Consider the following 27021-nt stretch of genomic DNA (forward strand, 5'->3'; position numbering starts at 1 on the left):
TAAACAAGCCAGTGCTAACCGAAAACACTTTCCCAATCTTTCGAAGGAAATAAACCGATTCGCGTGACCGAGGGAAATCCCAGAACAATTGAAATCCAAGCGCGGCTGCGACATAAATTCCGACTTGGAGGCGCTGCGGTCGTTGCGCTAACCAAACGAAATGGCTGAGGCGGAGGGAGGCTCCGAGCAGGATGATGTTTCATTCCTGAGAACGGTGAGTACAACCGATATCGTAAGTCTCACCCTTGGAATAATACCCTGATGGTCATGGTCAGAAACGTTGAAAAGGCTTTGGATAAAAAGTCTGAAACCATACCTTATTTTATTCTTTTCGTATAACTGTATCTGTAATATCTGGAGTAAGAACTGTAAGAACTCTCTTTTAAATATTGAACTACTATTAGGGACATTTTTGAAGACAATGGCATACATTCCTTGTGGGAATATACATAGGATCTTATCACAAGCCAACAGAATATTTTGTAGTGATGACAACATTTTTGTCACAGTTGTTATTTCATGTTATTTTATAATACTTTAACTTTGTACGATACCTTTTGAGATTGAACTATAGAAGCAAAATATGAGTGTGCCCTGCGTCCACTGACAACGCCAGATCATCTAAATTCAATTACGTCCACTCAATAAAATCCATGGGGGATTTTTCACAATTGGTGTCATAAAATATCCGACAATCCATAAAAGATGTCCTGCCCCGTTTCCCCTGTACATGTAATGCATATTTATAGGCGCCCCTAACTTTTGTTTATGGCATACAATAAATACGAAGCTCGAGTCACAAATTCAATCACGGCCACCAGGGGCTTGGCTTTTCGTCTGATTCCACTTTACATAGCCGGCTGGCTTGGATGGGGTTGGAAGGCGGGATTCCACGATGAACACATCGTCAGCTGACAAATGCCGCCATATATCAATGCCCACAGCTGGTGCGCCAAATGACAGCCATTATGGGGTATAAGTAAATAGTGTTGCTTCCTTTTCCTCACGCCCTGTGCCACACCTCCAGGCCCAAGGGCCCCGCCCACACTGGGGGTCAGCGAGGTCAGCAGCAACGACACCTTGCCGCAATAAATAAATACGCTCGAGGGCAAAAGTTGAGTTTACCCATCGCACCCACACGGGCATCCGTGACTCCCTGTATCACTTTGCGAGCCCGCAGGCCCTTTTCCCACTCACCGCAGCAGAAATTCAATAAATATGGAAGACCCGGCAGAGACACAGGAACCCAGGTCCCCGGGGAAGTCCCTTTGCCGCCCTTGAAGTGATGTCAAATTACGCTTATTTGCCCCCACTCCTGAAAAACCAGTGGAAACTTTACAGTTGACAAGCGGGCGAACCGAAAAGTGCAAGTTTGCAAAAGCATTTATCGAAATGAAGTCAAATGCAAATCGAGTCATTGAGCAGTTTTCGAATGCCAAAAACCGGCATGCGGTCGGGCTTAAATTTTAAATAGATGGGTCCAGAGACAATGATGCTGCTGCGTCAGGACTCGGCACTTCATTCGCATTTAAATTATGCAAATTGCTCGATTCGAAATCCATTACCGTTCATTTAACTTGGACTACACACAACATCACCGGCCCAAAATCACATCGTGCTGGCCGTGGGGTGGGGGAAAGACGCAGGGGAAGTGGTGTGGACAGCCAGCCACCACACGCCACGCCCTACCCACCACCCACCGGCCATTCATTTGCACATTTAGTGCCTTGTAACAATTCCCTCAATTTGCGTGTGCATCGCCCTGCTTGATGCTGCCGGGCCACAAGGATGCAGATGGGACTGGGGAGTCGAATGTGTCGGCAAATGCCAATTGGTATTGCGGTGGCTTGCCGGTCGGAATTGTTGCCAAGTCTCATTAAAATTGCAGCACAACTTTGGGCCTCTTAACGACTTAATTGTTGCCCAAACTCTTCTCCGATTCCTTAACTCACTGCTAGTACTCGTTGCACAAGAAGAAATCAGGTAAACGATCAGTGGGCTGTTTCGTATTCTCTGAATGTAGATCGTTTTTCCCATACGATCTATTAACTAACAGCTCTAACTTCAACTTGTATTACAAAACTAGCGATACCAAGAACTTAAAGCCACTAATAGATTTATTGGCTGTTATTTATTTTCCAGATCTCGATCTCTAGGAATTTTCAAATAATCTTCTCACTTTAAAGGCCATACATTTAATTTATTAAAACTAGGGCATCCTTGCCCCATCTATCGCCACCAAGCCTATAGCATCAACCATCGGTGCCTCTAGCGGCTTAGTGACAACCACTGATTTGCTGCATGTGGTGTGCAATCTTAATTGACTCTGCAAAATATGGATCACATTTGGTTTGGTTTAAAAGAATCGTCCGTTTTAGTGTCAGAATATTTAAAAATTTGACCGCTGGACTAGTTTTAGTGTTATGGTTTTTAGAGTTGGCGTGGCATCCTGCGAAAAAAAAACTAGCTGCTCAGGAAACTCATGAATCTTCATGCCAAATCCCCATTTTTCCAATTTCTAGCTTTTATAGTTTTCGAGACGCACATGGCTAGATCGTCTGGCCTAGTAGTATTAGTCAAGTTTTAACATTATGGGGTCGGACCCGAGTCGTTCTACCTGTTACATACCTTCCGACGAATTTTACCTTACCTTTTTACCTTTTTACTCTTCGAGTACGGGTCTAAACAAGAGAAAACTCTATAGTCGTTGCCCTTGATTATTAGGCACTCGTTACTCAGCTAAAGGAAGTGAGAAAGGGTGGTAAGCTTTCTGCAAATCTGGTTTTCACTAACACACCTAGCCGACAGCACCATCTGGCCTATAGCGCAAACTTACCTATAGCGCCCCAAGCGGCTTCGTGGCGATTAAGTGAAAACAGCTGATTTGCTACATATGATGTTTGTCCTGTTGTCCGATTTAAATTTTTGGTAGCTTAGTTAGTTTTGTAAACTTTACTTATATTATTTAAATAACTAAACGTTTTTGGTATGTAGTTTGGGAAACAACATCTTTTTTACATCCTGTTACATCCTTTCCGACAAATCTAATATATTTGGTCAACGATTGAAATAATTATTAGTCTAATAGTTCTTAAAAACCCTTTTATCTGTTATTCCGTTTACTTGTAGAGTGAAAAGGTGTATTGATTAGAATATTGTTTATAAGGATCACTAGCCGAGTCGATCCTGACATCGTGAAATGCTGAAAACAGTCGCTTTTCTCTCTCGCACTCCCCTAAGCTGAGTAACGGATAGTCACGGCCGTTGACTAAAGCGTTCGCTCTTCTTAAAAACAAAGCCAAAAATGTATTAAAATCCATTTGAAATGCTTGCAAGGTATAATAGAAAGATAATAAATCTTCTATTGAAACGGCATATTTAAGAGCACGCCTGCTTTAGAAGCTTAAAAAATAGATTTTTCGAACATATTTTTAGTAAAATTGTAAAAATTGAAAACCGATAAATCGCACGTCAAAGTTTTGCGGCCGCTTGTATACATCCCCGACGCTTACTCACTGTTTCTTTCGTAGCTTTAACAATACTTGGATCTTACTTCCAAAAGTTTGGGGACACGTTTTTTTTTTTGTATATCCACAATAACAAGGTTCAGGATTAATTTTACAAATTTCAAAAGAACTAGTAATATATCTAAAAGATTAGTTAATAAAAACAGCCTTCTCGAGCCAACTAATCAATACTATCCCTGGTGCCATTGTAGGAGGACATGGTCACGCTCTCCTGCACGGCGACAGGGGAGCGTGTCTGCTTGGCCGCCGAAGGATTTGGTAACCGGCACTGTTTCCTCGAGAACATCGCCGACAAGAACGTACCGCCGGACCTGTCGCAGTGTGTGTTCGTCATTGAGCAGGCGCTGTCGGTGCGGGCGCTGCAGGAGTTGGTGACTGCGGCCGGATCCGAGACTGTAAGTATAGCCATTCGAGTCCGGCCAGCACGGATATATGTCTCTCTCATTTCGAATCAAGGGAATCCCGAGCATTCATACCGTTTAGTAATCTGTCCCGCCCCTTTTTTTTGTGATCCATGTCGCTTCGGTGTCCCATGAGCATTCCGATGGTTATTTCATATCCTCGGTTACTTACGTCTCTGCATGCTCTCTATTCTCTGCTCTTCCCGTTTCTCTTCTTTTCTACACATTTGTAACCTATAAATTTTTCGTTATTTTTCAAAATTATTCTAAATACCCACAAACAGGACAGTCGACTTGTAAGTATAACGTTCAATTCTTCTTCTTTACTCGTATCGCGCTTCTCTTCTCTTTCTTTACTCTCTGTCTGTCTCACTCTGTCTGTGTAAAGTAGCGCTCGTTCTTTCTCGCTCTGCTATTGCTTTCTTTATCACATGACCGCAGGGTAACTCCCTAAAACAGAGCTTTTAGCCCAGTAATGTGCCCAAACAGGGATTCGAATGGTACCAAACCAGGCCCAATGCGGGTTTGATAAAGCTCCTAACTCGGCAGTGAATAAAATCGAGTACACGGGGACAAGGCTTACGTAACTCTTGCCTGTACAGAGAAGAAATGAAAACCGCATAAAGTGTTTCATTTCCACATACATTGTTACTTTGTTTTCCGAAGAATAATGAAATTTAGAAATTTTACCATTTCCCTTTAAATTTCCCAAGATTCTTCTCTGTTTGGCTGTGCTCTTGATCTAACCATCAGCAACCACAAACATTTTCCATCCTAACTCCGTAAATACGTAACTTTTCCCTCTGTTATGCAGTAGTTAGTAGATTGTAGTCTCACCAACCCCTAGCTAGCTGTCTGCAGACAAAGCTAACAGTTTCTAATAGCTTCCCGACAATTCCTAGGGCAAAGGCACCGGATCGGGACATAGGACATTGCTATATGGCAATGCCATTTTGCTCCGACATCACAACAGTGATATGGTGAGTGTTTGGTCTCTAAGTTGATTAACCAGATCTAATCCTACAAACCTTGTTTATTTCAGTACTTGGCCTGTCTGTCGACCTCCTCATCGAACGACAAGCTGTCCTTCGATGTGGGTCTGCAGGAGCACAGCCAGGGGGAGGCTTGTTGGTGGACAGTTCATCCGGCGAGTAAGCAGCGTTCCGAGGGCGAGAAGGTGCGCGTCGGAGACGACCTGATCCTGGTGTCGGTGGCCACCGAGAGGTATTTGCACACAACCAAGGAGAACGAGCAGTCGATTGTGAACGCCAGCTTCCATGTGACCCACTGGTCCGTGCAGCCCTACGGCACGGGCATTTCTAGGATGAAGTACGTGGGCTACGTATTTGGCGGCGACGTACTGCGCTTCTTCCACGGGGGCGACGAGTGCTTGACCATACCCAGCACCTGGGGTCGTGAGGCGGGACAAAAGTGAGTGAGAAGTCTAACCTTTCCATGACTAATTACCAATCTCAACCCCCTTGCAGTATTGTTATTTACGAGGGCGGCGTGGTCATGGCCCAGGCAAGATCCCTGTGGCGCCTGGAACTCGCACGCACCAAGTGGACTGGAGGCTTCATCAACTGGTACCATCCCATGCGCATCCGGCACATTACCACCGGACGCTACTTGGGCGTCAACGACAGCAACGAACTGATTCTGGTGAAGAAGGAGGAAGCTTCGATTGCCACGACGACTTTCTGCCTGCGGCAGGAAAAGGACGACGAGAAGAAGGTGCTGGAGGACAAGGACTTGGAAGTGATCGGCTCTCCGATCATCAAGTACGGCGACACTACCGTCATCGTCCAGCACTGCGAGACGAGCTTGTGGCTCAGCTACAAGAGCTACGAGACGAAGAAGAAGGGCGTGGGCAAGGTGGAGGAGAAGCAGGCCATCCTGCACGAGGAGGGCAAGATGGACGATTGCCTCGACTTTTCGCGCTCCCAGGAGGAGGAGTCCAAGACGGCGCGTGTCATCCGCAAGTGCAGCAGCCTCTTCACCCAATTTATCACGTAGGTGTCCCAGCATGTATTCCGCGATACTCTCTAATCCGATTTGTGTCCTAGGGCCTTGGAAACCCTACAGTCCAATCGCCGACACTCCATTTTTTTCCAAAAGGTCAACCTCAACGAGATGGTCATGTGCCTGGAGGACTTGATCAACTACTTCTCGCAACCGGAAGATGATATGGGTGAGGCTGCATAGAACATATGCTCATCAGAACCAGTAACATCCTTTTCTATTCCCCAGAACACGAGGAGAAACAGAACCGCTTCCGTGCCTTGCGCAACCGACAGGATCTATTCCAGGAGGAGGGCGTGCTCAACCTGATACTGGAGGCCATTGACAAGATCAACATAATCACCTCGCAGGGCTTCCTCGCCAGCTTCTTGGCCGGCGACGAGACAGGCCAGAGCTGGGACCTCATCTCCACCTATCTGTACCAACTGCTGGCTGCCATCATTAAGGGCAACCACACGAACTGCGCCCAGTTCGCGAACAGTAACCGCCTCAACTGGCTGTTCTCACGTCTGGGATCCCAGGCCTCCAGCGAGGGTTCCGGAATGTTGGACGTACTCCACTGCGTGCTCATCGACTCGCCCGAGGCCCTGAACATGATGCGGGATGAGCACATCAAAGTGATCATTTCGCTGCTGGAGAAACACGGCCGGGACCCGAAAGTCCTAGACGTTCTCTGTTCCCTGTGCGTGGGTAACGGGGTGGCGGTGCGCTCCTCGCAGAACAACATCTGCGACTTCCTGCTGCCAGGCAAGAATCTGCTGCTGCAGACGCTCCTGGTGGACCATGTGGCCAGCATCCGACCTAACATCTTCGTGGGCCGCGTAGACGGGTCCTCCATGTACCAAAAGTGGTACTTCGAGGTGACCATGGACCACATCGAACAGACGACGCACATGATGCCCCACCTCCGCATCGGCTGGGCCAACACCTCGGGCTACGTACCGTATCCGGGTGGCGGCAAGAAGTGGGGTGGCAATGGAGTGGGCGATGACCTGTACTCCTTCGGATTCGACGGAGCCTACTTATGGACCGGAGGTCGCAAGACCGCAGTCATGGATGCGCTGCCCGAGGAGCCCTTCATCCGAAAGGGCGATGTCATCGGAGTGGCCATCGATCTCTCAGTGCCCATCATAACGTTCACCTTTAACGGAGTAAAGGTGCGGGGTAGCTTCCGGGACTTTAACCTGGACGGAATGTTTTTCCCCGTGATGAGCTGCTCCTCGAAACTGAGCTGTCGCTTCCTTTTCGGGGGAGATCATGGTCGTCTGAAGTTTGCTCCGCCCATGGGCTTCTCTGCCCTGGTGCAGTGCCTTATGCCACAGCAGATCCTCAGCTTGGATCCCTGCTTTTACTTCGGTAATCTCAGCAAGAACGTTTTGGCCGGACCATGGCTTATCGAGGACGACAATGCCTTTGTTCCAAAGCCCGTTGACACAACGGGAGTCTCACTGCCGAGTTCTGTGGACCAAATCAAGGAGAAGCTGGCGGAGAATATCCACGAGATGTGGGCTCTAAACAAGATCGAGGCGGGCTGGTCATGGGGCGAGCACCGCGATGACTACCACCGCATCCATCCCTGCCTTACCCATTTCGAGAAGTTGCCTGCGGCGGAGAAGCGATACGACAATCAACTGGCTGTACAAACGCTGAAGTAAGTTGGACAATTATTAAGTAAAGAATATTTTACTCACCATCTTCATTCCGTAGGACAATCATTTCGCTGGGCTACTACATTACCATGGACAAACCACCAGCCCGCATCCGCCCAGTGCGGCTGCCCAACGAGATCTTTATGCAGGGCAATGGGTACAAGCCGGCGCCTCTCGACCTGAGCGCCGTGACACTCAGCCCCAAGTTGGAGGAGCTGGTGGACCAGTTGGCCGAGAACACGCACAACCTGTGGGCACGGGAGCGTATCCAGCAGGGTTGGACCTATGGCCTAAACGAGGACAGCGAAAACCACCGCAGCCCACACTTGGTGCCCTACGCCAAAGTGGACGAGGCCATCAAGAAAGCGAATAGGGACACGGCCTCGGAGACGGTGCGAACCCTTCTGGTTTATGGATACGTGTTGGATCCACCGACGGGCGAAGGAACCGAGGCACTTCTGGCCGAGGCACAACGCCTGAAGTTCGCCGGATTCCGGACCTACAGGGTGGAGCGGAATTACGCCGTGACCTCGGGCAAGTGGTACTTCGAGTTTGAGGTCCTCACTGCCGGACCCATGCGAGTGGGTTGGGCACGGGCCGATTGCTATCCGGGAGCGATGCTGGGCAGCGAGGACACAAGCTGGGCCTTCGACGGACACAATGTGAGTATACGCAGGGCAAGGGGTCCACGCCGAGGGCCATCCATTCGAGGTAGGGGCTAGGGAGGGACGAGGGAAGAGGGACTTTGGTGACGCCCTAATGCAAGACCGACTCAAACAAACCCACAACCCCGTGATTATAGGTGACCAAAATGCACGCCGGATCCATTGAGCACTTCGGAGTGCGGTATGAGGCTGGCGATGTCATTGGTTGTTTCATCGATGTCAAGGAGCTAACGATCAGTAAGGACCTAGACGCCCTAGCCGCGTGCATCAACGTTGATTTTATTTATTTTGATCGAACGCATTTTGTTTAACTCAACTTTTAAACTTAATCAAAGATTTCGTTCTCTTTTGATTTGTTAATTTAGCGACACTCTTTCATATACGATCATTAACAAGCAACCAACAGAGTAAAGAGTCACAGAACATTCGTATAGGGCGATACTGATTCTGATACTGATCGATCGAAACGCGACTAAATCTTGTCACTTGCAATTCAACTTTTTAGGAAGAGAAAGTCTACGGTGGCGTCAGTGAATCCTTCGGTAAACAGTGCGGACCCGGGGACATAGTCGGCGTCTTTCTAGACCTGGCCGACCACACAATTAGTAAGAATTGCTCGCCTTCTTGTTGTAATGTGAATTCCCAAAAGCACCCCCCTCAAAGAATGTCAACAACTCCGTGCTTTTGATATATACTAAATGTGAACCAGAGCCACCGGAGAACCGAGTGCCGCAGGTCCGGCGATGCGAAGGCCATGTGGTACCCACGCATTTACCTATTTAAAGATACCCTGCAAAAGCAAACCCCCAGTAATAAATGCAGACCCGCTCACAGTTCACTTTCTAATGGTTTTGGATTTGATAAATCGTTTCTTTGTTAATATAAAAGCAATTTACAATTTGGAAACTATACAGGCTAAATCCATTTTATTATTCATCAGCAAGGCCACTCCATACACTCTATCCTCGATACTGAGCTATCTTTTAAATATTATAGAAGCCATTCAAAATATAAGAAAATTTTTAGTGTAGCCTGAGAAATATCAAAGCGTATTTTCGTCGATTCCATGCTGGAACTTGAACTGTGAAATCCGGCCTGATAACTCCGCAATCGAAAGAAGTTCAGCCATTCTAGACCCGACGGACGTCGAACCGAGCCCACACATAGAATCGTCCGACCAAAGCATAAGTCCATCAATGCCAGCTTCTAGTAGACTCTCACTTTCGACCGACATTATCCAACTCCCAAGCTCTAATTTCCAACTCTTGTTACTTTGAACACGAACACCCTGAACGCCTAACAAGGAGCGTGGCGCCTGATTAGCGACCCGGGTGCCTGAGGAGCAGGTGACACATCAGCTCATCCCCAAGCTTTTTACTCTCTCGTAACTGCCTGTAATTACTAACGACACGTACTTATCCAATATCAATTAAACCCAATTGTACAATACTTAGCATGAGAGCTAACACAAAGTACTTAATAGCTTGCTTGACTTTATAATCCTAGCTTTGCCAACTAAAACGAAACCCAATCAGTTAAACACTACTATAGTCCAGACATAATAACAATATAATGCAAGTAAGCTGCAAGGCGAACTCAAATGCCAATTAATACGCACGCATTTCCTAGAGGAATTTCAATTGCCTAATGGATTCCGGACGAACGAAACAAATCGGATACGGATACGGTCGTAAGGCCCAGGCTCGTTCGGAATTCATTGAGAGCTGCTTGGTTCTTGGTTTCAATATACTCATTATTAGCAACCGTCAAGTCAGCCCCGAGCCCCGACCCCATTAACTGTAATCAATCGTTCTGCAGGCTTCTCGCTGAACGGAGAACTCCTGATGGACGCCCTGGGCGGGGAGACGACCTTTGCCGACGTCACCGCCGAGGGGGTGGGCTTCGTGCCCGCCTGCACCCTGGGAGTGGGACAGAAGGCGCGCCTTATCTACGGCCAGGACGTGGACTCGCTCAAGTTCTTTACCACCTGTGGCCTGCAAGAGGGCTACGAGCCATTCTGCGTGTGAGTACAATATATAGTGAGATAATTTTATTAAATTCCTCCACTTAATTACCTTGCTGCCCTGCAGGAACATGCGACGTCCGGTGACCCACTGGTACACCAAGGACCAGCCCATATTCGAGAACACCGAGGAGATGCCCGACTGCCGCATCGACGTCACTCGAATCCCCGGCGGCGCCGACACCCCGCCGCACCTGAAGATCTCGCACAACACCTTTGAGACGATGGAGAAGGCCAACTGGGAGTTCCTGCGGCTGTCCCTGCCCGTCACCTGCATGGGTGAGTTCATCAGCGAGCAGGAGAAGGCACGACGCTGGGACGAGATCAAGAACCGTCAGTACCGGCTGATGCGCGAGGCGGAGGCCGCTGCCCAGATGCAAGTGCAAACCCAGGCCGCCCACATGGACCACATGCTCAAGGGCGGCTTCAACATGAACGACATCAAGGGTCTGACCCGGAACTTCGATGAGCACGCTGATGCCGAGGCGGATCACATGATGCGGGGGCCACATCGCCCGCCGCGGAAGGGGTCCCTCACTCGCAACATCACCTTCGAGACGGACATGTCCGCCGCCCTGGACGAAATGCAGCGATCCAGTTCCGTGCTGGACATGAACGGACTAGGCGAGGAGCTGGACGACAAGAAAAAGCGCGGCCGCAGTCCCTTTAAGTTCTTCTCGAAGAAGTCGCGTGACCAGAGTCGCGAGAAGATGGGTGCCCGCACCCTGGACACTTCCCTGGAACGCCGCAACACGGTGGCCCATGGGAGAAACGTGGTAAACCAGCAGATGACCACGCGAGCTCCCACACTGCGGCTGAATAATGTAGGTCTTCTTCTTAGTCATGAAAATCTTTATCCTACCCTCATTCTATCCAGGCCGAAATCCCGCCCAGCCCCGTGGCCCAGGGACCCAAGCAGTTGAGTTCCTCCAATCTGGGTCAACAACCGGTGGAAACTTCCGGCGACGAGATGTTCGACGCCGAGTGCCTCAAGCTGATCAACGAGTACTTCTACGGAGTGAGAATCTTCCCCGGACAGGATCCCACCCACGTCTATGTCGGTTGGGTTACCACACAGTATCACCTGCACAGCCGCGAGTTCAACAAGAACAAGGTGCGCCGTGGATCAGTATACATTGAGGACGACTACGAGATGGCCATCGAGCGGATCGACCGCCAGAGTTGCTACGTGGTGCGGGCTGACGAGCTCTTCAACGAGGTGACCCAAGATGCCTCCGGCAAGGGAGCCTCCCAGGGCATGTTCGTTGGCTGCTTCGTGGACACGGCCACCGGCATCATCCGCTTCACTTGCGAGGGCAAGGACACCTCGCACCGCTGGATGATGGAGCCGGACACCAAGCTATTCCCGGCCATTTTCGTGGAGGCCACCAGCAAGGAGATCCTGCAGATCGAGCTGGGCCGCACTCCCACCACTCTGCCCCTCTCTGCGGCGGTTCTGCCCACCAGTGACAAGCACATTAATCCTCAATCACCGCCGCGCTTGAAGGTCCAGTGCTTGCGTCCGCATCAGTGGGCCAGGGTTCCGAACACCTCGCTCCAGGTGCATGCCCTGAAACTGTCCGATGTGAGGGGTTGGTCCATGCTGTGCGAGGATCCAGTGTCCATGCTGGCCCTGCACATCCCTGAGGAGGATCGCTGCATCGATATCCTGGAGCTCATCGAGATGGACAAGCTGTTGTCCTTCCATGCCCACAGTCTGACGCTTTACGCAGCTCTCTGTTACCAGTCCAATTATAGGGCTGCCCATGCCCTCTGTCAGCATGTGGACCAGAAGCAGCTGCTCTACGCCATCCGGTCGGAGTACATGAGTGGACCCCTGCGCCAGGGCTTCTACGACCTGCTTATCGCCCTGCATCTGGAATCGCACGCCACCACAATGGAGGTGTGCAAGAACGAGTACATTACACCGCTGGGCGCCGAGCTGAAGGAGCTGTACTCCGACGAGGAGATGCAGCACTCTCTGCGCTCCCTGGTCACCGAGTCGGTGCGCCCGCAGCTGCGGATGACGGAGATCACGTGAGTTGACCCCATTGGCTGGCTTTTCGCTCTACCCACAATCCACAGGTTTTCCCAATCACTGCGCGGGCTGGGGACATTCGCATTCTGATTATCCGTTCGATTATTCGTTTGTTCACACCTCATTCTGTTTCGAATCTCCCGGTCCTGCATCTGATCCAACACAACACCTGATCCATCGATCCACGAACCTCCTGCACCGACACAACAACTACAACTACACCCGTCCAGACCCCCTGTGATTGCAACATCTAGTATGCCAAGTGTTTCCAGCGAACCGATCCCCGACATCGACCAATTGTACTCCCCGAAGTTCCCCCTAGAAGTAGTCAGGCAGTTTGTAATGGAGGCGCTGAAGGATGCCGTCGAAATCAATCAGGTCCACAACCGCGATCCCATCGGCTGGACCAACGAGAACCTCTTCCTGTGAGTATCCATCGCCCGCTGCCAGGTCCATAGATAGTCTTATAGTGATAGCCCCACACCCTTGTAGCCCTTTGATAAAGCTCACAGACCGCCTGCTCTTGGTCGGCGTCCTGACCGACGAGGATGTGCAGCGGCTGTTGGTCATGATCGACCCGGAGACCTGGGATCCGGCTTTCGAGAGGGGTGAGTAATAGATGAACTTAGGTTCAAGTCGGTCGATAGAGTATAGTCAACTTAATTACTTATTTGAACTTAAGTGAAAAACAACTTGTTCTCTGATGTGTTTTGGAATTGTTTTACCTTGAATGAATTATTATTTGTAACGGCGATTATGTATTTGCGAAAAAAATATACGAAAAAGTAATGCCTTACAAACTCAAAATATAATGTAATTTGAATCCAAGACCGAAAATATTTGAGATAGTACTAAGAATAAAAGTAAAAACATGGAAGAACGCTATAGTCGAGTGCCTCGACTATCAGATACCCGTTACTCAGCTTGAGGGAGCAAAACAGAAATGGAGATATATAAGCAGCAAAGAAATATTGTAAAGCGCCACCTACCGCCTATTTTGCTATATGTTATGGGCGGCAGACAGTTTTAAGCGTTTTAGCCGTTTGGGAGCGTTAGATTGGGCGTGGCAGACATATTTTTAGGCCAATCGAAAGGATTTAATGAGACAAATTCAGTTTACAAAAAAATGTCTAGGATATTTGTGGGCGTTAAAGTGGGCGTGGCAACTTTTTTTGAGACAAATACGTTTTACCAAAAAAATATTTTCCAGCGTGATAATTGTGGCCACCGCAGTTTTGGGCGGTTGGTTTTTTCGGTTTTTTTCTATCATAAAAACTGTAGGCGCTATAGATTTTCGCGGATTGTGGCGCTGAAACAACTTTCACTGCGTAGGAAGCCCAGGAATCGACTGTTATCTCTTATAGTTTCCGAGATTACAGCGTTCATACGGACGGACGGACAAACGGACATGGCTAGATCGACTCGGCTTCTGTTCCTGATCAAGAATATATATACTTTATGGGGGAAACGCTTTATTCTTCCTGTTAAATACTTTCCGACGAATATAGTATACCCTTTTACTCTACGAGTAACGGGTATAAAAACTTTGATAGCTGTAAATTAAATATCGATTTAGGAAAGTAAAAAATGCTATCACTTTACATTGGTTTAGTCTGCTTACTTTTTTCAATAAAAACTTAATTTAAATTTCATTTTACATTAACGTACCTGTTTTAAGAATTATATTAATGTAGATCATTTGGTTGACTGTACTCTACGCCTATTCTATAAAAACGAAACCCATATAATCCAAAAACCTTTGCAACAGAGGGCAAGGATGAGCACCGCAAGGGCTTGCTGACCATGAAGATGGCCGAGGGCGCCAAGCTGCAGATGTGCTACCTGCTGCATCACCTGTACGACACCCAGCTGCGCCATCGAGTGGAGAGCATCATCGCCTTTTCGCACGATTTCGTGGGCGATTTGCAGACCGATCAGTTGCGACGTTATATCGAGATCAAGCAGTCCGATTTGCCCAGTGCTGTTGCGGCCAAAAAGACTAAAGAGTTCCGCTGTCCGCCGCGGGAGCAGATGAACCAGATTCTCTGCTTCAAGAACCTCGAGGCCGATGACCAGGACAACTGCACCTGTGGCCTTGAGTTGCGCGGACGCCTAGGCGACTTCCACGACTCCCTCATGCAGAAGGTATCGCTCAACGCTCTCCAGGAGCCGGATGGCGTCGAGGGCGCAGCGATCGAGGAGATCAAGACGGGACCCATCACGAAGATCTACAACTTCATCAACACCGTCAAGGAGCTAGAGGAGGGGCCCAAGGAGGTGGAGGAGCCGGAGAAAAAGACGCCCGAGGAGGTGTTCCGCAAGGTCCTGATCAAGACGATCGTAAGCTGGGCCGAGGAGTCACAGATCGAGAATCCCAAGTTAGTGCGCGAGATGTTCAGCCTGTTGCTTCGCCAATACGACACGGTGGGCGAACTGGTCCGCGCCCTGGAAAAGACCTATGTGATCAACACCCGGGCCCGCGAGGACGTGGCAGAGATGTGGGTGGGCCTCAGTCAGATACGCGCCCTGCTGCCCGTCCAGATGAGTCAGGAGGAGGAAGAGCTGATGCGCAAGCGCCTGTGGAAGCTGGTGAACAACGCCACCTTCTTTCAGCATCCGGACCTCATACGCATACTGCGCGTCCACGAGAACGTGATGGCAGTGATGATGAATACCCTGGGACGGCGGGCGCAGGCCCAGAGCGATGCGCCCACCCAAACGGAGGGCGCCGAAGGAGCTCCATCCAAGGAAAAGGATACCTCTCACGAGATGGTGGTGGCCTGCTGCCGATTCCTGTGCTACTTCTGCCGCACTGGCCGGCAAAACCAGAAAGCCATGTTCGACCACTTCGACTTCCTGCTGGACAACGCCAACATCCTTCTGGCACGGCCCAGCCTGCGAGGATCCACGCCCCTCGATGTGGCATACTCGAGTCTGATGGAGAACACAGAATTGGCTCTGGCCCTGAGGGAACACTATTTGGAGAAGATCGCCGTCTACCTGTCGCGGTGCGGCCTACAGAGCAACTCGGAGCTTGTGGAGAAGGGATACCCGGATCTGGGTTGGGATCCCGTGGAGGGGGAGCGCTACCTGGACTTCCTGCGCTATTGCGTTTGGGTCAACGGCGAGAGCGTAGAGGAGAATGCGAACCTTGTCATTCGACTTCTTATCCGTCGTCCGGAATGCTTGGGACCGGCTCTAAGAGGAGAAGGAGAAGGTCTGTTCCGCGCCATCGTCGAGGCCAATCGCATGTCGGAGCGCATCTCGGACCGCTGCAAGATGCAGGACGAGGCCGAGGGCACCATTGCCGGGCTGAACTTTACGCACCCGTTGCCGGAGGGTGAGGAGGACGAGGACTACATCGACACCGGTGCCGCCATCCTGAACTTTTACTGCACCCTGGTGGACCTGCTGGGCCGCTGTGCCCCGGACGCCTCGGTCATCGAGCAGGGCAAGAACGAGTCCCTGAGGGCTAGAGCTATTCTGAGATCTCTGGTGCCACTGGAGGATTTGCAGGGGGTGCTCAGCCTGAAGTTCACCCTCTCGCAGACGGCGCCCGGCGAGGAGAAGCCCAAGTCGGACATGCCGTCGGGCCTGCTGCCCAACAACAAGCAGAGCATCGTGCTCTTCCTGGAGCGCGTCTACGGCATCGAGGCCCAGGACCTTTTCTACCGCCTGCTGGAGGACGCCTTCCTGCCCGATCTGCGCACCGCCACCATTCTGGACAAGAGCGACGGATCCGAGAGCGACATGGCGCTGGCCATGAACCGCTACATCGGCAACTCCATCCTACCCCTGCTCATCAAGCACTCCAAGTTCTACAACGAGGCCGAGAACTACGCGAGCCTCTTGGACGCCACTCTGCACACGGTCTACCGGCTGTCCAAGAACCGTATGCTGACCAAGGGGCAGCGCGAGGCCGTCTCCGACTTCCTGGTGGCCCTCACATCCCAAATGCAACCTGCCATGCTGCTCAAGCTGCTGCGCAAGTTGACTGTGGATGTGTCCAAGCTGTCCGAGTACACCACCGTGGCCCTCCGGGTGAGCATTAATAATGAGTTCCATTCTATTTCTTTTTGTATACACAATGCAAGGGTGTATTGTATTCGTACTTATACAATCTTTAAGCCGATCACAAAACATGTCGATCTAGCCATGTACATCTGACCGTATGACACATAGGGAGTTAAGACTTACCATTACGATCTTCAAAGCTTGAGATCTTAAGAACTTAATACAAACTAATTAAACGTAATGCACCGTTATTTTTTAAAGGCCTTTTTGTTTTTGTTTGTATATGTCACTTTATAAGTCACTAATGATGTACAAAGAATACGAAAAAAAGTAATTTTAACAAAGTTTTTCTTGTTTTAATTGTTTTTTTTTTATTAAATGTATTGTTTGACATTCATAAAACAATAACCAATTGTTTATTATAATAATTATTAATTTTAGTTTACATCTGAGTATTTACATTAATTTGAGTTTTAATTATAACTATTGATGAAATTTACTGATCGCCTTGGTGTAAGAGTTTGGCTCTTTTAGTCATTTAATTTCATTTACATAATGCAAGTATTTATCAAATCGGGTAATTTTTAATTAATTAAGTGCTTTATTAAATGGAATAATGCACTAATGTATTGCACAGTAATTTATTTATATTTTAAATTGGATTTAAACCTGACCTAATAGTTCTTAACATAATTTTTATAGTGAAAATAAGTTGTTAATTTAACAAGTTGTTAATTTGTGCATTAAATGACATACTTAACAAAGCTTTGTTTCATAGAAAAATATTTACAAATTAACACATAATTAAGATGTCGATAACAATTAGTATATGAATCTTCATTTTGAAAAGCACACATCCACAAGCAAATACAACCCTTCTAGCCAAACTAACAACGTGATTCTTAACCCCCATAGCTTCTCACCCTGCACTTCGATCGCTGCGCCAAATATTATGGCTCAACTCAAGGCCAGGGCTCCTATGGAGCCTCATCGGATGAGGAGAAGCGCCTGACGATGCTGCTGTTCTCGAACATTTTTGACTCGCTCAGCAATATGGACTATGACCCGGAACTGTTCGGTAAAGCACTGCCCTGCCTGATCGCCATCGGGTGCGCCCTGCCCCCGGACTACAGTCTGTCGAAGAACACGGACGAGGATTACTACGGCCGCCAGATGGGCGCCCCCGACCAGCCGCAGTACATGCCCAATCCCATCGACACCAACAACGTGCAACTGGATAATGACCTGAACTCTCTGGTGCAGAAGTTCAGCGAGCACTACCACGATGCGTGGGCCAGTCGTCGTTTGGAAGGCAGCTGGACCTACGGGGAAATCAGATCCGACAACGATCGCAAGCACCCGCGATTGAAGCCCTACAACATGCTCAGTGAATATGTACGTATTCATCCGGTCATCCGAAAAAGTATGCTAAACAAATCCATTTGTCATTAACGGTTTTTTCTTTTTTTAATTTATAGCTTTAACTAATAATATTTTTATTGAATTTATTTTATCATAGTTATCTTACAGTTTTGTTTGGATAACAGCTTTTCAGGCCGATTTAGTGTCACAGAGGTCTAACTTTTGATTTCGGTTTATGAAATCTGCTCTATAAAATAATTTTAACATACAATTTATTGTATATTTATTATACTCGACGGTTTTGCTAGTTTTAATGTTTTTATCAATTTCTGTGGCACTACATTTATTTCTTTGCATTATCATTTTGTGTGCTAATTTTTTAACTAATATTTAAAAATTCATTGATCAACTAACACGAAGTCGTTCGATCGACACGTAACACTGAACAACTGAAACTGTTCTGATGGCAAACCAATTTATCAACTAAATCTCATTGCCAGGAACGCGAGCGCTACCGGGATCCAGTGCGGGAGTGCCTGAAGGGCCTGCTGGCCATCGGATGGACCGTGGAGCACTCTGAGGTGGAGGTGCCACTAAACCATCGTGGATCAACCCGTCGTCAATCGAAACCCCAGATTGTATGTATCACCCAAGAGCCTCTGACTAATCCTCGATATGAGAGCCCTCTAACCCACTTTCCAAATTGTATATCCGTTTTCGAATTGGCCTTTCTGTCTTTATGCCACGCCCTCGTACACGCCCACGACCCCTGCCGCCCCTTAATACCGATAGCACGAATTCCAGAACGAAGGCAGCCCGTTCAACTACAATCCGCACCCGGTGGACATGAGCAACCTGACCCTGAGCAGGGAGATGCAGAACATGGCCGAGCGCCTGGCGGAGAACTCCCACGACATCTGGGCCAAGAAGAAGAACGAGGAGCTAAACAGCTGCGGTGGGGTCATCCACCCACAACTGGTGCCCTACGACCTGCTGACCGACAAGGAGAAGAAGAAGGATCGCGAGCGGTCGCAGGAGTTCCTCAAGTACATGCAGTACCAGGGTTACAAGCTGCACAAGTGAGTACTAAAGTAAGACTAATGAGGTCCTGATTGCACAATGTACCTCCTTATTATAGGCCATCCAAGGGAGGAGCTGTGGAGGAAGGAGGCGCCACCCAGGCGGCCGTTGAGCTTCGCTTCTCGTACTCCCTGTTGGAGAAGCTCATTCAGTACCTGGACCGAGCCACCATCAACATGAAGCTGCTAAAGCCGTCGACCACGTTCAGTCGCCGCTCGTCCTTCAAGACCGCCACGCGGGACATTAAGTTCTTTTCCAAGGTGGTGCTGCCATTGATGGAGAAGTACTTCTCAACGCATCGCAACTACTTCATTGCCATTGCCACGGCCACAAACAACATTGGAGCGGCCTCACTGAAGGAAAAGGAAATGGTGGCTTCGATCTTCTGCAAGCTGGCCGCCCTGCTGCGCAACCGACTGAGTGCCTTCGGACCGGATGTCCGCATTACGGTGCGTTGCCTACAGGTGCTGGTGAAGGGCATTGATGCCCGCACCCTGACCAAGAACTGTCCCGAGTTCATTCGCACATCCATGCTGACCTTCTTTAACCAGACATGTGATGATTTGGGCAACACGATCCTCAACCTGCAGGATGGCAAGTACAGCCACCTCAGAGGAACTCACCTGAAGACCTCAACGTCGTTGGGCTATGTCAATCAGGTGGTTCTGCCCGTCCTAACGGCCATGTTTGATCACCTGGCGGCCTGCGACTATGGCAGTGATTTGCTGCTCGACGAAATCCAGGTCGCCTCTTACAAGATCTTGGCCGCCTTGTATCACCTTGGTACCGATGCCACCCTGACGCACGATAGAAAGTATCTCAAGACGGAGATTGAGAGGCACAGACCTGCGTTGGGATCCTGCCTGGGCGCCTACAGTTCCTGTTTCCCGGTGGCCTTTTTGGAGCCCCACCTCAACAAACACAACCAGTACTCGCTGCTCAACCGCATTGCGGATCACTCACTGGAGGCGCAGGACATCATGGTCAAAATGGAGAGCTGTATGCCGAACCTGGAGACCATTCTTGCTGAAGTGGACCAGTTTGTGGAGTCGGACAAGACCTACAACGATGCGCCGCACATCATCGATGTGATTCTGCCGCTGCTGTGCGCCTATCTGCCATTTTGGTGGTCCCAGGGTCCGGATAACGTGAGTCCTACCAGCGGCAACCACGTTACCATGGTTACCGCCGATCACATGAATCCGCTGCTGCGCAATGTGCTCAAAATGATCAAAAAGAATATCGGCAACGACAATGCTCCGTGGATGACCCGCATTGCTGCGTACACTCAGCAGATCATTATCAACACGTCGGAGGAGCTGCTCAAGGATCCATTCCTACCGCTGGCCGAGCGTGTGAAGAAGCGCACGGAGAACATGCTGCACAAGGAGGATAGCATGCGGGGATTCATCAAGTCGGCTACGGACGACACCTCGCAGGTGGAAACGCAGCTGCAGGAGGACTGGAACCTTTTGGTGCGGGACATATACTCGTTCTATCCGCTGCTCATCAAGTATGTGGATCTGCAGCGCAACCACTGGCTGAAGGACAACATCCCGGAAGCTGAGGAGCTGTACAACCATGTGGCGGAGATCTTCAACATCTGGTCAAAGAGCCAGTACTTCCTTAAGGAGGAGCAGAACTTCATCTCCGCCAATGAGATAGATAACATGGCCCTGATTATGCCAACGGCCACTAGGAGGTCGGCAATCTCGGAAGGTGCTCCCGCCGTGGGTGGCAAGGTTAAGAAGAAGAAGAAGAACAGGGACAAAAAACGCGACAAGGACAAGGAGGTTCAGGCCAGTTTGATGGTGGCCTGCCTCAAGCGTCTCCTGCCCGTGGGATTGAACCTGTTCGCGGGCAGGGAGCAGGAGCTGGTCCAGCACTGCAAGGATCGGTATCTGAAGAAGATGCCCGAGTACGACGTGATCGAGTTTGCCCGCAACCAGTTGACCCTGCCCGACAAACTGGACCCCTCCGACGAGATGTCCTGGCAGCACTACCTCTACTCGAAGCTAGGCAAGACCGAGGAGCCAGTGGACGAGCAGGCGCTGGAGAAGGCTAATGTGAATGCCAACGAGAAGGGCAAGGACAAGACCCAGGAGACAGTGGACCGCATCGTGGCCATGGCCAAGGTTCTGTTTGGCCTGCACATGGTAAGTGCCGGCTCGAATTCGTATAGGCGAGTGTATCCCAATCTCTATATAGATCTGTCAAATTTTAAAATTTTCTAAATGCACAACTCCGATGCCATCAGTTCGCGTAACTCATCTCTACTGAAACTGTTCTAGCCTCTCTGTGCTACCAGTGCAACTCTAATCTTTCAACTTTAATCTGTTAATCACTCGATCTTTCTTTTCCTCTCGAACCATCAACAACATGATCAACACCAACATCGACCTGCACTCACATCGCCAACTCTCCATCCACCCCGACAATTGTTGACTGAAATGCTGACTGTCCCGTGAACGAAACATTTACAGATCGACCATCCACAACAGCAGAGCAAGAATGTCTACAGGAGCGTTGTGTCGATCCAAAGGAAGCGTGCCGTAATCGCATGCTTCCGGCAGACATCGCTACATTCTCTACCCAGGTTATTACCGATTGCATATGGCCGATTGCCGATTGATTAGCTCTGTGGGATCTAACTAACCGCACTAGCGTTCTATGAGTTCTTTATCTGTCCTAATACCCATCTTCTCATCTCCAATGGCATCAGTCTAATCCGATCCTGAATCCCCACTAACAGCTAATGCACTAATGTGAGCGCCGTGTTCTAAACGCCATTTGTATTATTGTATATTTTTATGGACTTGCCGCACGCTTGCTTGCAACTTGCCACTTGCCACTTGCAAATCCGATTCCGAATCCCCTAGGCAGCCAGCTCCAAGAACAGATCCAAACGCTGGAGTTCAAAGATATCGGTGGCGCGTCGCCAGGCAGTCATTTCGAGCCTACGCGCCAAGCATCTTTATCGCATGAGCAGGTGGTACTCGTACTCGTAGTCGCATCGATTGGTTCATCGCCTCCTAAGTTTCTTTAATTACCCCACCGAGCATCAGCATCAGATCTTATTTCTCTCTTGAGTTGCTCTCTAATTTGATTAACCAAAGGCATGCTTATCTGTTTGTTTTAAATGTCAAGGAAGGTCTTTGTTTTGCTTTACTAATTGGTAAACCCCATCCTATCCAGACATCGGGCCTGCAATATCTTTGCCCGCTCCTACTACGAGCAATGGCTGCAGGAAGAGAACGTGGGACAGGAGGTGATGGTTGAGGACCTGACCCAGACGTTCGAGGATTCCGAGAAGTCTAAGAAGGAGGGTGAGGAGACTGACAACAAGCCGGACCCTCTCACCCAACTGGTGACCACTTTCTGCCGTGGCGCCATGACGGAGCGCAGCGGTGCCCTTCAGGAGGATCTGCTCTACATGTCCTATGCCCAGATCGCGGCCAAGTCCACGGGCAAGGAGGAAGAGGAGGGCGGCGACGAGGAGGGCGGGGAGGGAGGCGAAGAGGGCGAAGGCACCAGCATCCATGTAAGTTGATCCCAACTAGCTTAGACCCACTAACCACAGCTAATACCCCAAAACCACGACATGTCTGACTCAGTGTCGGATGAGGCAGTTAATGGTAACTATTCACTCAGCTGAGACTAATAATAAATCACTTTGTTTCGAACCCTTGCAGGGATCTCTATAAAGAAATTCCTGAACCCAGCTTTTAACCCCTTTATATTTATAACCTCTCATACATCAATATCCTGGCTAAAACCATTTCCTAACACATCTACAGGAACAAGAGATGGAGAAGCAGAAGCTACTCTTCCATCAGGCACGTCTCTCCAATCGTGGCGTTGCCGAAATGGTGCTGTTGCACATTTCCGCCTCCAAAGGTATACCTTCGGAGATGGTAATGACGACACTCAATCTCGGCATCGCCATTCTGCGCGGAGGCAACATCGACATCCAAATGGGCATGCTGAACCACTTGAAGGAAAAGAAGGACGTCGGGTTCTTCACCTCGATTGCCGGACTGATGAACTCCTGTAGTGTACTGGACCTAGACGCCTTCGAGCGCAACACAAAAGCAGAGGGTAAGTCCATTCGCCCCTTGATCCCGCCAGCCGATCTCCTGCAGCTTCCAGTTAACTTTGGTTCGCACTCTTCTAAGTTCGATTACTCTATTGATTTGTGTCTACTTCCTTCCGACTGATTTCCCAATCACCCATCACCACCATGCCTCGCATGCCTATACCGCCAACCACCAACCACAACCCACCAATCCCGTGTACGTGATTCCCGCTATCGTTGTACCAATCCACCCAAATTTGCCACACGAACAAAGAGTATATTCCGAGTGCGGGTGCAGGTCTTGGTGTAGGTTCCGAGGGCGCCGCGGGCGAGAAGAACATGCACGATGCGGAGTTCACATGTGCTCTGTTCCGGTTCATCCAGCTGACTTGTGAGGGCCACAATTTGGGTGAGTCCACCGTACAATGTTGCGTCAACCTAATCCTTAATCGAGTCCCTTACAGAATGGCAAAACTATTTGAGGACCCAGGCCGGCAACACCACCACCGTTAACGTGGTCATCTGCACAGTGGACTACTTGCTGCGTCTTCAAGAGTCCATCATGGACTTTTACTGGCACTATTCCAGCAAGGAGATCATCGATCCCGCCGGCAAGGCCAACTTCTTCAAGGCCATCGAAGTGGCCAGCCAAGTGTTCAACACCCTCACCGAGGTCATCCAGGGCCCCTGCACCCTTAATCAGCAGGCCTTGGCCCACTCTAGACTGTGGGATGCAGTTGGTGGCTTCCTCTTCCTGTTCTCGCACATGCAGGACAAGCTATCCAAACACTCCAGCCAGGTGGACCTGCTCAAGGAGCTGCTGAATCTGCAGAAGGACATGATCACGATGATGCTGTCCATGTTGGAAGGAAACGTTGTTAACGGTAGGAGGAGCTGCCTTGTAACTTTAGATATATAACGCTTTTCGACGAACATTTACCAGGCACTATTGGCAAGCAGATGGTGGACACGCTGGTGGAGTCCGCCAGCAATGTGGAGCTGATCCTCAAGTACTTCGACATGTTCCTGAAACTGGCCGATCTCATCGAGTCGCCCAGTTTCCACGAGGTGGACATGAAGAACGAGGGCTGGGTGACGCCCAAAGACTTTAGGGAGAAGATGGAGCAGTCCAAAAACTACACACCGTAAGTGGCGCCAGGTGGTAACCTCTCACAGGAAGTTTTTAACGCAGAATTTTACAGGGAAGAAATGGATTTCCTTTTGGCCTGCTGCGAGCGCAACCACGAGGGCAAGATCGACTACCGGGCCTTCGTGGAGCACTTCCACGAACCATCAAAGGAGATCGGTTTCAACCTGGCTGTGCTGCTGACCAACCTCAGCGAACACATGCCAAACGAACCGCGACTGGCGCGCTTCCTGGAGACCGCCGGATCGGTGCTTAACTACTTCGAGCCCTTCCTGGGCCGCATCGAGATCCTGGGCAGCTCCAAGCGCATCGAGCGGGTGTACTTCGAAATCAAGGACTCGAATATCGAGCAGTGGGAGAAGCCACAGATCCGCGAGTCCAAACGTGCCTTCTTCTATTCCATCGTAACCGAGGGTGGTGACAAAGAGAAACTGGAGGCCTTTGTCAACTTTTGCGAGGATGCCATCTTTGAGATGACCCATGCCTCGGGGCTGATGGCCACCGATGACGGTGGTGGCAACGTGAAGCGGGATACCGCCTACAGTTCCTACATGAGCGAGGAGGAAGAGGAGCGAGCTGCTCGAGACCCCATCCGACGCACCATCACCGCTGTCAAGGAAGGACTCAAGTTTGGAGTGCACATGCTGAGCCCGGCAAACATCAAGCACCAGATCGGCGTGATGCAGACCAAATCCATCCCGGAACTGATTGTCGGCTTCTTCAAGATCATCTTTTACATTTTCTATTACACTGGATACGCGCACTTCTGCGTGGTGCGTTACATATTCGGCATCCTGCTGAACCTGATGCGAGGACCTGCCCCGGAGCAGGAGGAGGAACCGGTGGTGGAAGAGGAGACGTTTGGAAGAGCACTACCACCACTGCCACTCGAAGAGCCTCCAGGCACGGTGCAAGCCTTTGGCCTGGACATCAACAAGGAGGAGAACGGCACGTACAAAGTGGTGGTGCACGAGTCCCCGGCCAATTCTTCGATGGAGGAAGGTGGAGAATCTAGTCCCGAGGATGGAGCTGCCGCCAGCGGAGAACTGGTGGAGGGTGAACCCCACCAGGAGCCTATCTCCATTGTGGATCTTCTAGGCGGAGAGGCGGCAAAGAAGGCGGCTCAGGAGCGGCAGGAGGCGCAAAAAGCACAGGAGGCTGCCATGGCCTCCATCGAGGCGGAGGCCAAAAAGTCATCGTCCGCGCCCCAGGAGACGCCCGCCGTCCACCAGATTGACTTCTCGCAGTACACCCATCGCGCCGTCAGCTTCCTGGCCAGGAACTTCTATAACCTTAAGTACGTGGCCCTGGTGCTGGCCTTCAGCATCAACTTTATGCTGCTCTTCTACAAAGTCACTTCGTTCACCGAAGAATCGGACAGCTCTGGCGAGGAAGAACTCATCCTGGGCTCCGGCTCGGGAGCAGGTGCGGACATTACGGGCTCTGGCTTTGGCGGATCAGGGGACGGGGGATCGGGCGATGGCGAAATGGAGGACGAAATACCGGAACTGGTGCACGTGGATGAAGACTTCTTCTACATGGAGCACGTGCTGCGCATTGCTGCATGTCTGCACTCACTCGTCTCCCTTGCCATGCTGATTGCCTACTACCATCTCAAGGTGCCACTGGCCATCTTCAAGCGGGAGAAGGAGATCGCCCGCCGGCTGGAGTTCGAGGGATTGTTCATTGCGGAGCAGCCAGAGGATGACGACTTCAAGTCGCACTGGGACAAGCTGGTGATCTCGGCCAAGAGTTTCCCCGTCAACTACTGGGACAAGTTCGTAAAGAAGAAGGTACGTCAAAAGTACAGCGAGACCTACGACTTTGACTCCATCTCCAACCTGCTGGGAATGGAGAAGAGCACCTTCGCGGCGCAGGAGAGCGAGGAAACGGGCATCTTCAAGTACATCATGAACATCGACTGGCGCTATCAAGTGTGGAAGGCGGGCGTCACTTTCACGGACAACGCCTTCCTCTACTCCTTGTGGTACTTTAGCTTCTCGGTGATGGGCAATTTTAATAACTTCTTCTTTGCCGCGCATTTGCTTGATGTCGCCGTGGGATTCAAGACCCTCCGCACCATCCTGCAGTCCGTCACCCACAACGGAAAGCAACTGGTGCTGACTGTGATGTTGCTGACCATCATCGTGTATATTTATACGGTGATCGCGTTCAACTTTTTCAGGAAGTTCTACATCCAGGAGGAGGACGAGGAGGTGGACAAGAAGTGCCACGACATGCTCACCTGCTTCGTGTTCCACCTGTACAAGGGTGTAAGAGCGGGCGGTGGCATTGGCGACGAGATCGGGGATCCGGACGGAGATGACTACGAGGTCTACCGCATTATCTTCGACATAACTTTCTTCTTCTTCGTGATCATTATCCTGCTGGCCATCATCCAGGGTTTGATCATCGACGCCTTTGGTGAGCTTCGTGACCAGCTGGAGTCGGTGAAGGACAACATGGAGTCCAACTGCTTCATCTGCGGGATGGGAAAGGACTTCTTCGACATAGTCCCGCACGGCTTCGACACGCACGTTCAGAAGGAGCACAATCTGGCCAACTACATGTTCTTCCTGATGCATTTGATTAACAAGCCGGACACCGAGTACACCGGCCAGGAGACGTACGTGTGGAACATGTACCAGCAGCGCAGTTGGGACTTCTTCCCCGTGGGAGACTGTTTCCGCAAGCAGTACGAGGATGAGCTATCCGGCGGAGGTGGCGGCGGCTAAGAACCGATCCTCACCCGTATGCTTTCTGGGCACAATCACACTGGCACTGGAAGGTCCAATACCCTCGGGATCCACTTTTGTATCGGTACTTTGAAAACATCTGCAATTTTTACCTAGTCAACTTTAGCAATGTATTTTAAGCAATATCCTACAATATCGTTTTTATGTACGTAGGAGGACGACCTTTTTCCAAAATATTGATGACGATTCTAGCACGTATAACAAGAAATGTTCTTAACTCATTTAAAAATAAATCTATTCATTTTAAACGAACATTGTTTGT

The 27021-nt window shown here is 50.0% G+C and overlaps 1 protein-coding gene across 15 annotated transcripts; it reads left to right on the top strand.

Annotated features, from left to right (window-relative positions):
- The first annotated feature begins 46 nt into the window (after positions 1-46).
- Positions 47-27011, top strand: LOC108029478 (ryanodine receptor). 15 transcript variants are annotated; one of them, XM_044091902.2, is made up of 27 exons: positions 47-214; positions 3719-3922; positions 4213-4224; positions 4831-4908; positions 4971-5359; positions 5416-5940; positions 5995-6119; positions 6179-7601; positions 7658-8261; positions 8402-8501; positions 10083-10287; positions 10355-11111; positions 11165-12324; positions 12556-12750; positions 12818-12933; positions 14094-16366; positions 17255-17734; positions 18202-18339; positions 18494-18780; positions 18840-20937; positions 21661-21770; positions 21977-22322; positions 22579-22879; positions 23155-23265; positions 23321-23740; positions 23800-24001; positions 24059-27011. In XM_044091902.2, the coding sequence occupies exons 1-27, from the start codon at positions 161-163 to the stop codon at positions 26736-26738; spliced, it is 15393 nt and encodes a 5130-aa protein (XP_043947837.1). In that variant the 5' UTR covers positions 47-160; the 3' UTR covers positions 26739-27011. The 15 variants fall into 15 exon arrangements, with proteins under 15 accessions (XP_043947837.1, XP_016957227.1, XP_016957226.1 ...); XM_017101738.3 differs by lacking the exon at positions 21661-21770 and adding an exon at positions 21265-21377 and having other exon boundaries at positions 12598-12750; XM_017101737.3 differs by lacking the exons at positions 8402-8501; positions 21661-21770 and adding exons at positions 8770-8869; positions 21265-21377 and having other exon boundaries at positions 12598-12750.
- The last annotated feature ends 10 nt before the right edge of the window (positions 27012-27021 follow it).

This window comes from Drosophila biarmipes, chromosome 2R (assembly GCF_025231255.1).
Source record: "Drosophila biarmipes strain raj3 chromosome 2R, RU_DBia_V1.1, whole genome shotgun sequence".
NCBI classification, from domain to species: Eukaryota; Metazoa; Arthropoda; class Insecta; order Diptera; family Drosophilidae; genus Drosophila; species Drosophila biarmipes.